This window comes from Lottia gigantea (assembly GCF_000327385.1).
Source record: "Lottia gigantea unplaced genomic scaffold LOTGIsca_122, whole genome shotgun sequence".
Lineage (NCBI taxonomy): Eukaryota > Metazoa > Mollusca > Gastropoda > Lottiidae > Lottia > Lottia gigantea.
Window position 1 is genome coordinate 275,420 of NW_008707266.1, and position 17,600 is coordinate 293,019.

General features: G+C 32.4%; 2 protein-coding genes across 2 annotated transcripts; one reads left to right on the forward strand and one right to left on the reverse strand.

The window, feature by feature from the left end:
• Positions 1-2,619: 2,619 nt before the first annotated feature.
• On the forward strand, positions 2,620-3,048 carry LOTGIDRAFT_138144 (hypothetical protein; the record flags this gene model as incomplete). The annotated part of the gene is made up of 1 exon (XM_009048470.1): positions 2,620-3,048. One exon carries the CDS (start codon positions 2,620-2,622, stop codon positions 3,046-3,048), a length of 429 nt encoding a protein of 142 aa, XP_009046718.1.
• Positions 3,049-15,058: 12,010 nt separating this feature from the next.
• On the reverse strand, positions 15,059-15,355 carry LOTGIDRAFT_88740 (hypothetical protein; the record flags this gene model as incomplete). Its single annotated transcript, XM_009048471.1, has 1 exon — positions 15,059-15,355. A coding segment is annotated over one exon (297 nt), but the record flags the coding sequence as incomplete, so codon positions are not given.
• Positions 15,356-17,600: the final 2,245 nt, after the last annotated feature.

Below are 17,600 nucleotides of genomic sequence, written 5' to 3' on the forward strand. Positions count from 1 at the left end.
CTGGATTTTTAATGACTTTTTGCGACTGGTGGAATCTGAGAGAATGAAATCAAATGTTTGATTGGGTTGGCACCGTGTACCAAGGAACAAAAAATATCAATGACCGCTAGTTCCTCATATTTTACCAGATGGATAGGGATTTTTGTCATTCTCATTTTCAGCGGTGGAAACCTGTGAACATGCATTTGGTATCAGCTGTTAGCAGTCCGCCTGTCAGCGTTCCGCTCATTGTAGAAGTTGACGGATCCAATGAAATGTTTTGAATCACCAATCTGAGCTACCTTGAAAATATTTAAAAGTATTTATCTGAATGTTTAGTATGACCTGCCCATAGCTTTGGCAATGATGCAAATTTCCATGCAAATCTGAAAAAAAAAATCCATAAACAACAAGGCTACAAATTTTAGGTATTGCGTTTTACTAAACTTAATGAAGTTTCACGACAGGAAAGGAAAAGCCAAGGAGCAACTATAAATGAATAACTAATAATATGGTATCAACTGAAGTTGAAGCTCTTAGATTAGAATGAAAAGCCAGGCCCACGCCAACTTCAATACTGTTTATCTGATACCCCTTATTACCAAGATATCTGAAGTATACCAAGCCTGTAGATTGCCTCTGGATAAAGAGATTTAGTTATGAATGAAATGTTCTAAAAGTCATCATTTAATTTAATACAAGTTTGACATTTTTATGATCATAATTAAGAAAAAGTACAAAAGATAAAATTATCAAATAACTGAGATAGATTCTCGCGTGTTTTGGACAGTTCAGATTTCAGCTACCTTAAAAACAAAATACCACGAGTTAGGTCGAAAATGTTTCAGAATTTCTGTAAATTTCTGTTCTTCTCGCCCAGGTGCAGAACAGTAGGACATAAAACTCCATTTCATTTGATTTTTATTAGTAATTGCAATCTTGTTCCTTCAAATTTACTTTGTATTTTTCCAAACGAGTGGGCAAAACTGGGAAATTTAAAAGTGAAATGTTGTTGAATAAAGAACGAGGGCTCAGATTCTTTTGCAATCGTGTTCGTTTAACTCACTTTCGGTAGAGATAAATTCCCCAGGTTTGCAAGTGACGCAAATACCATACTTTACATAAGCAGAGAGTAAAGTGTGTTTACTGTTTTTACATAAGATATTCCCTGTTTTGTCTGGATTTACCTATAATAAAGAAGGTAAATCCGATGATGATAATGTAAATTGTTGCAATAAAATTGTGGTCCGTTACATAATAAAAATAAGGAAATCCGATCAAATTTATTATGAATATTTGAAATTTATGTTTGTTTGTTGAGAATTATTACTATTATTGTTGACGAAAAACAAGGAGTAGTCAATGTGATATCAGTTTTCTCAAACTAACCTCAAAATTTGAGACTCAAATAACAATCTGTAAATAGTTAGCTGCGGCGCCAACAGGCAATAAATTTTCCCTTTCCTCTATTGGTTAATTCTAAAGAAGCGCGTTCCAGTTGATAGAAATTGTTCTAATGAGATAAAATAGTTAAACAACATGAGACGAATTGTTCACTTTATAATATCACATTGAACTCACTTCAAATAAATCTAAACAGGAGGCGGGGCAGTTCTCCTAGATCAAACTCTTGTCGATTTGGCTACGTGCTAATTATTTTCTGAACTACTGCCTGTCAATCATAATAAATTGGTCAATGAGCGGTCGTGTAACGGCTATTAGGGCGCCATTTAATGTTATCTTATCACTAAATAACAACCAATGAGAAAGAGTTATGATAGTTAACGTATTTGAGAGAATAACAAGTGCACGCGGGGATGAAGTATAAGATGACAAACATGGTTCAGTGAAATTTATTTCTTGTAAACTCTTCATCAAGTTATAACTCAAACAATATTATTTAACAGTTACGGATATTTATAAGTTTGCCAGAATATAAATAAATATTTAAAAATGGCGTCAGATCGTGAGGAGAGATTGTCAGTAGCAGACGAATTATCGGAAAATGAATCAGATATTCATAGTGATTCCAGTCGCAGTGTGTCACCAGAAATGGAAGATTTACCAAAACCACAACCTCAAAGGCTTTCATTTGGAATGGAATCCATTATAAATTCAAAAGACAGTAAAAGAACCAAAAATTTCACCGATTCACAAGAACTGTCGCGTCATATATTGGACGTTCCTCGTGCTATAAATAAATTCAGTATGGAATGTATTTTGAGTAAACCGGATAGTGTCCAGAAACCTTTATCACCTCCAATTTTAGAGAAGCCGTCACCATTATCACCACCTTCATGGCCTAGTGAATGTTTTTCTAAATTACCGTGGTCACTCACTTCACCTGTTTCCTTCAGACACAGTAAGTTTGATATTTTTGTTTTCATTATAACTATCATTTAAATTTTTGATAAACACATAGTTATGTTGTTGCTTTATGATTAATAATGACGGTTGTGTCGGTTTTGTTTGGTTTAAATTTGTCAAAACCAAAATGGATTTGGTATTTAAATGCTATAGTATGTTGAAACTGAATAAACTAGATTTAAATATTCCCTTTGTGAATAAAATTGCTAAATGCATATATTTCACCCAACCACCTTTAACGATTAGCATATTTTCTAAAGATAAGTTTAATTTATGCTTGCAGGTCCACCATCGCCGCCAAGAATGCCAACTAAAATCGGTACGTTACGAAAACACAAACCAAACAGAAAACCACGAACACCATTCACAACAGCGCAGTTGCTGGCACTAGAGCGTAAATTTAGACAAAAACAATATCTGTCAATAGCAGAAAGAGCAGAATTTTCAGCATCATTAAATCTCACAGAAACACAAGTCAAAATCTGGTTTCAAAACAGAAGAGCAAAAGCAAAAAGACTCCAGGAAGCAGAATTAGAGAAATTAAGGTTCGCTGCCAAACCAATGTTACCACCATTATTTGGTATTAATATATCAGCAGGCGCTGCAGGACTTTATAATTCATATTTAAATTATGTTGGTTTACCTAGTCATGGCTTATCGCCCTTGAATATTTATGGACCTTCGACGTCTTTACCTCATTAAACTTTATTTATGTAATGACTCTTATCGATTGAAATCAATTTTAGTCAAAAGTGTAGTTCTAGTTTCGTGGTGAATCAGACCGAACCATTCATACTGGTGGACAGGGACAAAGTTGGTGCAAGAACTGTAAAGTATCACCGAAGGGTGCACCAGGTACATGGGTTAGAGAAAGTGACTTTACGTATATTGAAATTGTTATGGTTGTTTTTGATAGTTTTATTTATTGAAAAACAGTAATAGTGCTTAAATAATGTTACATCATCCTGTGAACATTTCTTTTTATCCGATTTCTTTGATTTTAAACAGTTTTTCTGAACAAGAAAAAATAAATCCTTGACACAGATGAATGAGTAACTTATGATTTTCTTTGCTCTTTATTTCTGATTGCTGGCAGATTCGTTCTATGCTCATACAACATTTCTAGTTACTTTAAGAGATTAGAGTGGATTTAAAAAAAATAGCAGCAAAAAATAATACTCCTAGACTGAAATTATTACGTCTAGGTGTTAAAATTAAAATTGTTTTGTTTTTTGTTAATTCTTTTTATATAAGTAATTGTAAAAATACATTGTTGTATAAATATAAAACATTTAAATCCATAGTCATTGGACTCTAAATGATGTATTCTTTTTTAATGATTAGAAAATAATAATCCTGGGTGCTACAGAAGACAGGACATATTCTGAATAAAACCTAAAGGCTTTATAGAAATTTTTGAGAATATTTGCATTTTTGACAAAAGCTTTCTCACAGCATTAGTTTTTCACTACCCCAGCAAAAGGGTTTAGAATTTGGATATTTGTTCCATGGTTTCAATTAAACATCACGAAAAGAGGAGGACACTCTACATCGTTTTATTAAGAGATATTTTCAAAACTAGTATGTGTATCTGCGACAATGATAGCATCGATAAAAGCAATTAACTGAGGTCATCAAACGATTTATTTTAGTGGAATTGCAAGACCCACAGACTTGAAATTTGATCGTGCAAATCTATGCAATAAGTGTATAGATTGACATAGTTCTCGATGATACCTTTTCAGAACCATAACGGTTATAAGAGAGAAAAACCGTTGGTTTTCTAAAATAAACGACATATATTTCTGTTGAAGTTCCCATCTTACAGAATATAATGTACCAATGACGAACTGCTGAGATCCAACTGTTTATCTGAATGAAGAGTTCGTCGCCACGGTTATAATTGTTATGTTTCTGTGGTATATATATTTGGTAATCATCAGAATGTTTGCAAGGGAATTCAGTGGTCATAACTTTACCTGCTTTACCAGTGTTACTTATTACACCTACCAGTAACAATTTTCAGAATGTTTTATACTTTAATAGACCAGAAAGTAAGTAAGGTTATCATCCAGCCAAATGTTCCACATCTTCTAGGACGAAGTATGAAAATTAATATTTCAAGCTTAAAAGTGACAATGTAGATTCTCAGTTGCCTAGATTTTAACAGCTTACTCTACTTGAAGAATAACTATTCAAATTTGTTATTCTTTGAATTAAAAATGTAAGAATCCAAATCGCATAAGGAATAACAACAACTTAACAATAACAATGTAGATTTCCAGATTATCTACCATTCTCTGTTTTAAAGATAACAATTCAAATTTGAGGCTTAAAATTACATTGTGGATGATCTCCTAGAGCACGATAGATAACAATTAATTTTTTTTAGCTTTGGATATAACAATCTTGGTTATCAGTTACCGAGATGTTCTGGAATACTTTAAGTGTAAATTAGTTTAACAATATTTCATGAATATTTCATCCCTTCTTTCTTAACATCAATTAAAGACAATTAATAAAATAATATTTCTTTAACAATTCTCTTTCTATAACAGCAATTATTTTCGTCATGCCTCGACTGCCTAATTATATTGATATTTCTAAATCATTGAATAATTCATAGACGTTGATAGACTTCTATACAAATCATAGTCCATTAATTAACAAATCTTATTACCAAGTTTTTCTATCTTATGTTGAGATATTCAGCTTCATTTACATTCAAAGACATTCATGTCTTCGAGGTTCTTTGAGTCTCCATTTAAAGATGTTTGACAAAACGTTATTAAGAAGCAATTACAAAAGACTTGTAAAATATTTAATAAAAACTGTTGTCAACTATAACTAATGTGTCTTTACAAATTTTTTCTTGTCTTGTCAAATTAATTGCAAAATCTTACAAACTATTCAAGGGAAAAGATAACTAATTAGAACATTTTTTTTACTTATCATTTTCAAGTACTTGCCACGTGTTTTAGTACTTTTTAATACCTAAATTTATTACAGTCATTTAGTAGAAGTACCTATTCTATGACATTAGTACTTAAATTATGGTTGTGACATGACTTAATGGGAATTTTTCAAAATTAATTTGACTTGCCATAAAATTTTGAGTGTATTTTGTTAATTTTTCCGTTTATATTTTTATTTAAAACAAAACCTTATTGTACAGTTAATGACATAATTTTTGAGTGTCACAAAATACCTGGACACCTGATTCCGTAAAATCACCATAGCGTGACCGAATCTACCTAATTTTGTATCTATATTAAGAGAAAAACACGTTGACATACTTTGTTAAAGGAACTGTTTCGTCATTTTCGGCAGATGGGGATTGATTTGAGTCTTTAATATATGTAAATAGTCTTCAGAACTACTAGAAATATACGAAAATCGCATAATTCCTTCAAGCGATGGATTTTACTTTTCTCAAGCAAAAGACGAGTCGTTATTTTTTCAAACGCGGCTAATTCTAAACACAGATGGATTTGGGGTCTCAAATTTTGAAGGTGAACTGTGAACACTATTACTGATTGGTTTTCCTAAAAAAAAGTTATTTTTGTTTCTGAAACTGAGGTCAAACGGATGGAGAACATGTCCCTTTCAAAGCATAGCCCCAAATGACGTTCTTGAAGGTTAACTTGCCATATCGTACTTAATGAGGTAGTTGGAATAAATTAAAAGCATTTTACCTGTTGGCTTGATGCAGTGTGCAGTGAGGTAAATTTGACGCCCTACGACCAAAATCTCACACCACAGTTAACAGCCTTCGTTTTCGTGCAATTGTTAATGACATTGGATAGAATCACAAAGTACTAATTGAAAGAAAACCGCTGCAATTTTTATAACTAATTCGTTGAAATAATTGTTATTTTATGAAGTAATGATCTTTAAGAGATCATTTAAGCACAAGATATTACCTGAAAAGTCAACAATAAGCTAAAGGTAACTTGGTACGAATTATCGGAAAAAATTTTTATACGCAACCCATGCACGTGTAAAGAGAAATTATCAAAAGAAAATGACAATTTCCGGAAATGACGTAAACCGTAAAATACTCATTACTGACCACATACCGGAACATGATTTTCCTAATCAAATACAATTAAAAAGTGAGTACTTAAACACAGTAAATGGATTGTGTTCTATTACGGAAGTGCCGCCATGTCTAATCTAATTTTCAAACATGAAACGAAGCATAATTTTCAGGATGGATTTTCAAAGGTGCATATTAGTTCTACCACACGTGTGTTCAATTCATCGAGAAAAAAAACAATACAAAATCAGCTTAGTGCGAAACAATGCCAAAAGACAACACGTACTTAAAAGTAATTTGCTCGAATGAAATTCAAGTAACAAAAATTTGCCTTATGGAATAGTATCCTAAATGCAAAAGACTATGACGTATGTTTAATGGACCTAATAATCGGAAAGCAGTTACTATTTAAATTATACTGTACTTGGACACAAACCAATAAAATGCCTAAAGAGATCGAAACTTTGAAATAATGTGATAACAACACTCTAACAACAATAATTATTATTCTTTTAAAATAAACCTCAATTACTAATCATTTTTCAGTCTAATTTCCCATTTTACACTTCATTTCATCTTATTAGTGAAAAGTGATAATATGTTGAATATTGTCGTACCGTGCCTTCAGGCTCTATACCCACTCTTTGATCACTTCACCGACCAATCATCGAATGTGTTTCAAATTTCCAAGGGGTCCCCAGATAATATCGCACGGTAAATAATACACCGATTTGAAAAAGCGGCCTATTAAAAAAGTCTTTGATTAGGTGCCTATCTCTCGTCTAATCGTAATTGTTTTTAATTAGAGACTTAGGGCAATGAATAATGTGTCAATGGCCTTAATTTTCGAGTGTCTTTATCATAAAACTTCTAAATAATTGGTTAAAACGATCTAGGTTTCAAACACAATTAGATTGCTTATCGACTGTGTTTAAAAGTTAAGTCCCATAGGTTTTGCACCAAACTGTTTGAAATATTAAGCTGACATCATTTTAATATATACATATATACTCGAAATGGCCAATGTATGTTTATTCATAAAACGTTGACCACCTGCGCTACGGAAAAGGATAGCCCTGCCAAAAGTGGGAATCAAACGCTTACTGCATTGTTTTCCCTGGTGGTGCTCCTTCTCAACTGTCCGAAACGTAACAATTGCAGGTGTTTTGAGACGGTTAATTTAGATATCTAGTTATTTTACCTTACTTTTCAAAAATTTGAAACCTTACAGCCTTAAACTATTTCATATCCTTCAGCCTTTACCTTTTTCAGATTTCTCAGACTTAAACCAGTTCATATCCTTAAGCTTGAAACTATTTCAGATTCTCAAGTCTTAACATTTTTTCAGATCCTGAAGATCTTTTTTCAGAGCCTGAAGCCTTAAACTATTATAGATCCTGCAGTCATAACCTATTTCAGATTCTTAAGACTTAAACTATTTCAGATTCGTAAGACTTATTTCATAACACTATTTCAGGTCCTTTAGCCATGAAGGGTAAGAAGGCGTGCTACATTCCTTTTCAAACCATTGATGAAGAACAATCTTATTGTGTGGTCATCACCAGAGGTTTAGATAAAATCGCATAGAAGCGTTGATTTAATGAATTGATCTGTAGAAACAGAACACATTAGACTTGTCTCAAGACATTTAATATCAATAAAATTCAATTCCCAACAATAAAATGTTAAAATCAATATTAATTATGAGATAAAGAAATAATTTCCGATTTGACACTTCAACTTCTTGCCTTGTTATCACTTTTTATTTTAATCTGCCTCATCATCTCTTTAATTTCGTTCTTTAACATTAATATGACGAAATCAATGTGGAAGTAAACACTGACAATTATTCATCGAAAGTTATCTCCCTTGGAAATCTTTCAGTCAGTTGTTGTCTCCTTCAACCAACACAAAATTGACGTCCTACTTGCAGAAAGGTTCAGAAGAGGTTTGTATCCGATTTCAGAACATTCGGGACTAATTTTACGTATATATTTTTGTATACGTCCAACTTTAGAAAATACAAAAAAAAACTTTAAATGACGCACATAATTATACTAATGTTCCTGTGATATAAGGCGTATTTATGTTCTACCATTAGCGTAGCGTTGATTTTAGACAGACCCTATCTCTTAGTTCAATTCACCTGAAATCAATGCCGTTTTGGTGCGAAAGGGTGTCAACTACTCAAAGCCAAATGGAGGTTTGAACCCAAAACAATAATGTAAAAATTGGCGAAATAATAATAATAATTTATTGCATTTAATGCCCCAACAGTCCTAGTAAAATAGCAGCCCAGTGGTGCAGATACAGTCATATAATAACATACATTTAACATAATAACAAGCGTGGTAGTTTCGGAGCTGCACATCTACAAAAACGTTCTCCCAGTTTACTATTAGCAATAGCAGGTTTCAAGCGATTCTGACAGACTGAACGGAGATGGCGAAGGGGATTGCTTGATGAGGGATGTTAAATATTTCGGAGCTCCAGGACAGTTAGGGCAAGATATGATAGAGAAAGTATTTGGAATTCAATACAGTGTGGGATTGGGGGCCAGTGGAAGCCATACATTAATCTTTCGTGATGCAATTAAAAAAAATCTGACTTGATAGCATATTTTGTAATATTGTTATGTTATTCTATGTTAAGTTTTCTTTATGAGCAATACTGGGATGATGTATTCATATTTGGCCTTTGCGAGATACTGTTTTGGGATGGTTACCAGAGACTATTTAAAATATGTGATAAGAATAAATGGTATCCGTTCTTCAATCCCTTCAATTGAAACCACTTAAATACTCCGATAAAAACAGACAAAAGTGAACCAATTTTATTGACTGTGTCAAACGGCTTTTTATTATTCATGTTTATTGATAACTGAACAGAGGTTGTTAGCGTTGGAAAGAATCATGTTTTCAGCTATTGTGTTGTGTGGTCGATTCATTTTGTAACGATCCAATTCGGTTTGACTGATAAATGAGTGTTTGGAATAACAGAGACTGATAAGAGAAAAATAACTGTTATCCGTCGACAAACGTTGGTCGCCGTTAGATGAAAATAACTCGACGATTATCGCTACTAAATGGCTCAATTTTCAGAACCCATTTCGCTGATTCGTTGCCATTTTCCATCAATTTCTCAAGATGATTGGCATGTGGCCGTCGTTTTTCGATTAAGCGCACGCAAACACACGATTTACTGCATTAGGATAAACGGTGACTGTTTAGAGTGTCATATAAAGATGAAGTTTGTTTAATTAAATGAATTACTCGCTATTATATTCTTGTAAAGGCTCCATATTAACATCGCACGCGTACTATCAGTAGTGTATGCGTGATTGACGCGAGAAATAGAGAGTCAACTTGTTCATTTCCGGAATGGCTGGAGGTCGTTAGCTTATTTTTCACAGAAATCACTTGAACATATAATGGCTATAAATCATGCCGATTTCTAAGATTAAGAGATACCATTCTAATATTCCTGCCAATTTATAATATTTTAGGTCATTATTGGTGTTCATGCCAGTTTGTGGTATTTTTGTCAAACAAAGAAATCAATTTATCATAATAAGTGTGACAGCAACAATATTTTTGAAATTTATTATCCAAAATTTCATTGTTGTCATAAATACCCTACTATATGAAACCAACGAAAGTTCTAGATAAAGCATATGATTAAACTTCTAAATCTAAATTTTGTTTAATTGACCGTAGGAGCTTGAAGAGACGTCAGATTCAGTTAAAGCACAATATCCCTCATTGCACACAGGCGTTAACTATGAGCACAAAACACAGGGAAAAAATTGTAGCAAAACGTAGGACTTGAACCGGTCTGATGCTCCTTTTCGTTTAGCAGTCATGGACGTCAGTTTCCCATAATAAATGGTTACATAGACTAAGAACAAATGGAATGCCTATAGAAGTTAATTGAATGATAAACTAAGGACACGGTATGACGTGTTTCAGACTTGATTCTATATGGATGCCAATTTCCTTAACTTTTACTCTCACTCAATTTTCAATTAGTTGATATGGGCGATAATATCGTCTTCCATTTCAACAATACGCTACTCTTCACTCTAATCTTAATTGAAAATCTACAATTTGCATACGAATAGAAGGCGATATCTTGTCAGTGTGCACAATGAATCCATATCAAATGTGATATGCAAATTAAATTAAATGTCCAATTATTATTATCATGTATGATGAAAGTTATGTCTATCACTCAGAGACTATGTTGGAGGTTCTCATGTCAGTTCATATCTGATCGTAACTCCAGCTGAGATGACCAAATACACCACGATTTCAAATTTCTGATATCATTTTATGTTTAATTCTGTAGCTTTCAACGTTATGTGACATTGCAAAGGGTCGGTGGTGGTGCTTAGCGATTTCTAGAAATCCAATATCTATAATTGTTCGAGTTCAAATCTGATGCAAAGCCTTCTCTGTTCGGAAGAGCCAAAACATTTTGAGCCAAACTAAATGAGTGGTCGGTTTTGTGCAAATTCTTTTTCCACAAAAGTCAAATCACATAAACATTATTTTGTGTGTCTGAATTGCAAGACCAGGTCTTCATTTACCAAATCAGGTGGAGAATAGAGAGTGTAATATTCCATTGGAGTTTCAAATTGATTCCTTAGCTATTTCACTCCTGATAGAAAATCACATAGATAAAGTACTACAGACATTATGTAAATGTGGACATTAGAAGCTCCAAGTTTAACGAGTCCTTTGTGACTTATTCAAATTAACGTCTTTATTTTACTTTTACATGAAATGAAACAATTTTCTTGTAGAAGAAATGAATTTATGGTTGTAGAATAAATAGAGACCTCCTCGGTTCTCTCTATTTATCAAGTTAAAGCTTCTAAATTTTCTCTAATCATTTGAAATGGTTTAATTAGCTTGTAAATCTCTCAAACATATCATTATATTTCGCATCTCATGTCAGAATCACTTACCAAACCGTAGCCGTTTGCAAATTATTTTAATTTGGCAAGTTCGACTAATAGCTGTTGCTTCATTAAAGAACAATTGGCACAGTTTTCCCAAGTCATTTGACCCTTTTCGTCTTTTCATTTCCTTAATTGATTAAAGAGCGAACATGATCAGTTTTAGCAACCCGATCACAGGCGAGAACCTCGCGTGACAGTGCCGCGTGTTGTATTCGAGCGTTTCTTCCAATAACTTAAGGTGTTCAACGCGCTTTGAATTTCGAGAAGGTGTGACGAAGGCTATCAATCTCCCAAATATGGTTACAAGTCTTTGTGTGAGTTGCCCGTCTGTCTAACAAGGGTGCTCTCATGGGGGTGGCTAATGGACTCGTGACTGAGAATCACGAACAAATTTGAGTTTTCATTTTGTTTCATCAATATTGGCGATATTCACAAAATATATTCAGTGCTGTCGATGTAATTAAAATGTTTTATATTGTATAACATGATATGTATGTGAGCGCGAATTTACAATCAGTTGCTTCTGAAAATGAAAATAGATGGTTTTCTGTATGAGTCTGCTTGAAAGACCATCAGAAGTTTACAGACCAGTGAAATTCGTAGATATATTGTGGTATAAAGCTATATAAAGCAACTGGTGAAAGATTCGATCAAAAAGAATCTCCAAATTTGAAATATGGCTGATTTAGAAATATACGTTTTATGTTGTTAACACGTCATGTATACAATTTTTGATTTGACTTGTTTTTTTTTTTGTCATTAGCTTTTAATATTTGCACTATGTACATGGCCTATACATGTTTACTTACGTGTGAAACTATTTCTAAATTTAACATCTAACGTTTTTGAAAGATATATTTTTTATAATCTCTGTTCTTTGTAACCAATATGATGGTATTTATTGCAACTCATTAAATATCAATTTACTCCTTGAATAATACACTATATCAACATCTAGATTTCAATACATCGCCATTTTTATACACTTTATTTTCTTATCACTAATCATCAGTAAGCCATTTAAAGTCAACATAAAGAACAAGTAGTCTATAATAAATCTTCTATGCTAGGTTGAATTTGAATGGCAAGTTACAAAGGATAATTATTCGTCACTTCACACCTATTTGTAGGCTACTAATGATATATCCCTATATTAAACCGACAATTGTATGTCAGAAGATGGCTAAAGATTTAGCGATAACAATTTTATTTGGGAGACTCAAGAGGTAGATTTCATCCGTTCACCCTTATCGACCAACGAAGGTATTCTCCAAGTGTATCTACAGCCGCCATCTTTCACAGTCTCAGTTCGTCGCCAACAATTACCTGGCTTCTTCTTTCAGCTATTCACTGTACAGGGAATAAATTACAATATAAAATTCAATTTGATGAATTGGCTAATTTAAAAGTCAAAAGACACAAAACCTTGATAATAGCAGTAGTGTCATTTCTTACAGCGCCACATAAAAGAGTTCCACTCTTTTTTAGGTATCGCTCATTATTTTTAACCCCGTATCATATGACTCAGCTCGTGTAAAGAATGGTCCCGCGGTGATATCTTGCTAGTTTGACTTCAATTATTGACACTAGCTAATTCAAGGTGTCATTCAAAAAAACGTTTTTTTACGAAAATAAAATTGCTGTATTCAACCCACTTGTCATTGTTGTAAGGGGCAGGATTCTCGGGGCTAGTTATTGTTATAAGCGACTTATTAGTAAAATAGGGGTTGGGTTTTCGTGCTAATAAGCGAACTAATTATTTTAAAGGTGTATAATTTAACAATGACCGATTGAGCTTGGTTTATTGTTCCTTTAAAAACTATTTAACATCTTCAATTTATTTAAAAGATACTTTTTTGTTCGCGAATTAAAGGGTGTTATTAAGAGTCTATGGCAGAAGCAATTAAATTTTAAGTGGAGTTTTAGAAAAAACACACATAGTCATTTTCTGTTTTGAAAAAATGTTGACATTTCTACTCTTTTTTTTTTAGAAAGTCATAAAATTAACGAGGATAATAAATTTAAGTGTCTGGCAAATAAGAAACATTAAAATCAAGGAAAAATAATTACATGTACCGTACGGAAATGTTCAAGAAGTATTCCAGCTTACGTGAAATTCAATTCATTAATTCTCTATGCACAAAATACATGGTCAATCAAATGACGACTATGCACAATCTATGGTGTAAGGGAAAGCATTGGTCCTGATGCTTTCAATAATAAACGCATAGATAATTTTCAATCTTCTAATAATTATAAATAAATTAAAATAAAATTGTGGGAATATCGATTTTTTTTTCAACGTCTGATCTATTTTGATAACCATACAAAAAATATCTAATGGGAATATATTAAGCCATTTTTGCAATTTAACAAATGCGTGTAATAATTAAAAAAAACGTCAAGCTAAAATTTTCATAATTTATTCATTCAACAATATAAAATATCAACAATAATAAGCATTGAAACATGTACAAATCAACTAAGCTAGTTTATAATTGCTTAATGAATATTCATAAATAAATTTATTATCTCTTAATTAATCGTAATGAGATCAACCATAAAACAAATAATGAACATCAAAGGCAAAAATCAAATAATATGGGCGCCGTAAACAAAATATTTATCTTTTCTTTTAATTATTCTTGCCTTTAAGAGCGTTGTTATCACCACTTTGGGGTTTTAAAAAGGGGTTTTGTAAATTAAATAATTATCTCGTTCTAACTATCGCCTTAAGGGAATTAATTAATCTCTAATTGATCTTTTAATTAATTCTTAATCGTGATAATCGCATCTGATAATTACGTCATAAAGTATTCGCATTTCTGTAGACGGCATTTTGACCAAAACATTTCTGGTCATGTTTGAACCAATAATTAGTTAAATCTTAATCATTTTGTCACACAAAAATATTAATCTATTTCTTCATGTCAGCTGTGATTTTCTTACATTTTCACTTCTGAAAAATATAAGAATTGAAAAAAAATAATTGACAGAAATATATGTAAGATATTTAATAGAAAAATGAGAAATAAATTTCTTTAATTTAGAAATCAATTGTGCAAATTTTTTTGAATTTTGATTATTTATTCATTATGTAAAAATTAAAATAAAGTCATAATATGAGTCCAGTTATATTTCAAATTGTAGGAAATTTCATTCAAAATCTCACGAAATATATGTGAAATGATCTGAATAATGTGAAATGAAAAATGTGAAATGAAAAATGTGAAATAAATTATCTGAAATAATTACCTTTTTATAAGACTTTTCAACATCTGTCATGTCAAATAAACCCTTTTTTCTCTTTCATCCCTTTTCGACCTATATTGTTGCTCATTGTTAATTTCATTATCGTCCACTTTCCTATTTGAATAGCACTTGTGTAATTCGGGTAATTTGATTGGTAATTAAATGTATTATGTCCACTATTGACTACTAATGGTCAATCAGAGTGGACGGTCATCAAATTCATATCATCGTTTATCACAGAACATTGCTTTTGGTGTCCACTGTCTCTAAGTAACTCGATTTTTATATAACCACACCACAGGCTTCAAAAAACATCACAGCCTCCTCAATAACAAGTTAAATGTAGCGTATTAATTGATGTAAGGTATCCCCTGTGCCAATGAGTTGTACGTTTGGAAAGATGACATCAAAGACGCCGAATTGACAGGTGATCGGCTGTTCATGTGACTTCCAAACATGGCAGCGGCGGCGGCAGCAGCAGCAGGAAAAGAAACTCCCATCATTGGAGGTAGCATTGGTCTGGATGACATTCTCATTTTTTCTATTTCCGCTTCTTGGAGTCGTTTGCTCTTAGCTCTTCTGTTTTGGAACCAGATTTTGACTTGCGTTTCTGTGAGATTTAATGATGCTGAAAATTCTGCACGTTCTGCTATGGAAAGGTATTGTTTATCGTTGAATTTCTTTTCCAAAGCTAATAACTGAGAAGTGGTGAATGGTGTTCTTGGTTTTCTGTTCGGTTTATGCTTTCTTAATGTTCCGATTTTACCTGGAAAGGGTGATTGATTTGGTGGTGACGAATCTGTAATATAAAATTGAACAATATTATACTTTTTGACCCATAATTTTTCTATAAAGCCAACTTTGTCTTCAACGTTATATATTCATAACAATCAATACAGAAAATTATCCCAAATTATTACTTACCAGGTTTAGGAAATGCTGGATTATAAAACCATGTTGGAACTCGAGGTGGTGTCATTCCAAGATCAGAATGAGGAACTCTGATTTCAGCTACAGGAGACACGGATTTAGAATCACTGTCGTCTGTTGAATTCTTATTATCATTTTCTCCCAAAATATCAGCCATTGAAAAAGACCTCAGTCCCGACTTCTTCTTGGGTGTGATCGTATTTTCTTTTTCCTGAATTTTCAAATTTAACGGTGGACTGTTAGACACTTCTGAACTGCAATCACCTTCATCACTGGAGTGATCTTCTTCAACGTCGATATTCCTGTCCTCCATTACTAAGGGTAAGGGTTTGAATGCAGAATACGAAGTTAACTGCAAAGCCATCGTTACACGTTTCTCCAAACTTATTCCAATCCAATCAATAAATCTTAAGAAATTTCCGATGTTTACTCTTCAAGTAGAATGTAAATACTAATATCTTCTCGCCGTGTACTTTCTAAAATCTCTTTAACTACTTTCCACCATCTTGAAATCTGATTGGTTTACTCTGTGTGAATATAAAATTACGTTAACCAATCAAATCTTATCTGATTGTCTGTGAGCCATGACGTAGGGTAATGGATATGATAATGACCTCTTTGATATCTAATACAAGGGGAGGGGAATATAGCTGGTTATTGTATACATATATATATATATAAAGTGTAAACAATTACTTACGCTTGTTTAATATACACGCATCATTGACTTAACTGAATTCTTTGAAAACATCAACGCGCTAGACACATTAGTATGAAAATCACGAAATGTGGCTGGGCTATGCATAAAAAATTGCAATCATGTCTATTACAAAGTGTAAAGCGATTGAAAGCAATCTAAAATAACAAAGAGCTGACTTCACACCTTATATTTTCTTTTGAATAAAGATCAATTACTTAAGATTTAGTGGGACTAATTACCCCCAACCATCAATCTGCTTCATTTCTCGGTTCACTTGGCCAGAGACAAGATTTTGTCGGCCAGGCGCCAAGCTAAAATATTATCAATTCTTGGTAAATGTTGCTAAACTATCGTCTTTGTGTGGTTAGTAAAAGAGAGTACTTATCGTTTGGCGTATCTTACAGAATAATCAGTAATGTTTTCATATAACTTCAATCCCGCGGGATATTTTCAAACAACTGACAAAAGACGAACTAACCAAGTTTATTTCAAGTTTTAAGATTTAATCATTTAGGAATAATTGAATTTCTTTAAATTAATTGCTAGCCAATTATCTATTGATATAGACCATCTGATTTCTTTACGCCAAATTAAAATCAAATTAAATATTTTCAACAATATTGAAATTGTAAAGAGATAGAAAGGCGAGTACTTATCTCAATATATTTATATGAAATCAAATAAATAAAAAATATAAGAAAAATGTTCCTTTGAATATTGAGGTAAATAATAATTTTTTTATCAAGCCTATCTTAATTACAAAGCTATGATAAGCCAATGATGATAATTTTTGTTTATTAACATGACAAAAGTTTTCAAGATTCCGCAGATTGTAAACATTATATTTTAATATAATTATTAACGATAGATGGAGACAGAAGATACAGCAATGAACAATTCGTCTTCTAATTTGAAAGACATCAATCTTTAATGTTATATCTAACAAAGTGACATAACTACTCGATATAAAGAAGAATATCATATAAAAAGTTCAAGATAAGAAATTCACTTGAATATCACCTGTTGTGTTTAAAGTAATTTGAATATTGCTACAGTTTAATTGAACGATAAATGAGTTAAGTCGACTTTTTTTCCTTTTTGCGATTACCAGCTGATCTCTGAGGTACAATGTATATTTGTGTTATGACGATGTTGTTGAAGTCAAAATTCAAACGGACTCCTATGGCGCCCAATTCAGTTCATTATATAATAAGAAACAAGTTCAGGTGCGTAAAATGAATTTTATGGCTTCGAAGGCACGAAGGCTACCCTTATATTTATGATTAAAATTCATAAAAAGTATATGCTATTTAGAAAACATTTTCTACTTGCTAAGGTGTAGGATGAATCTGTTCTATTTGAAGCTGTCC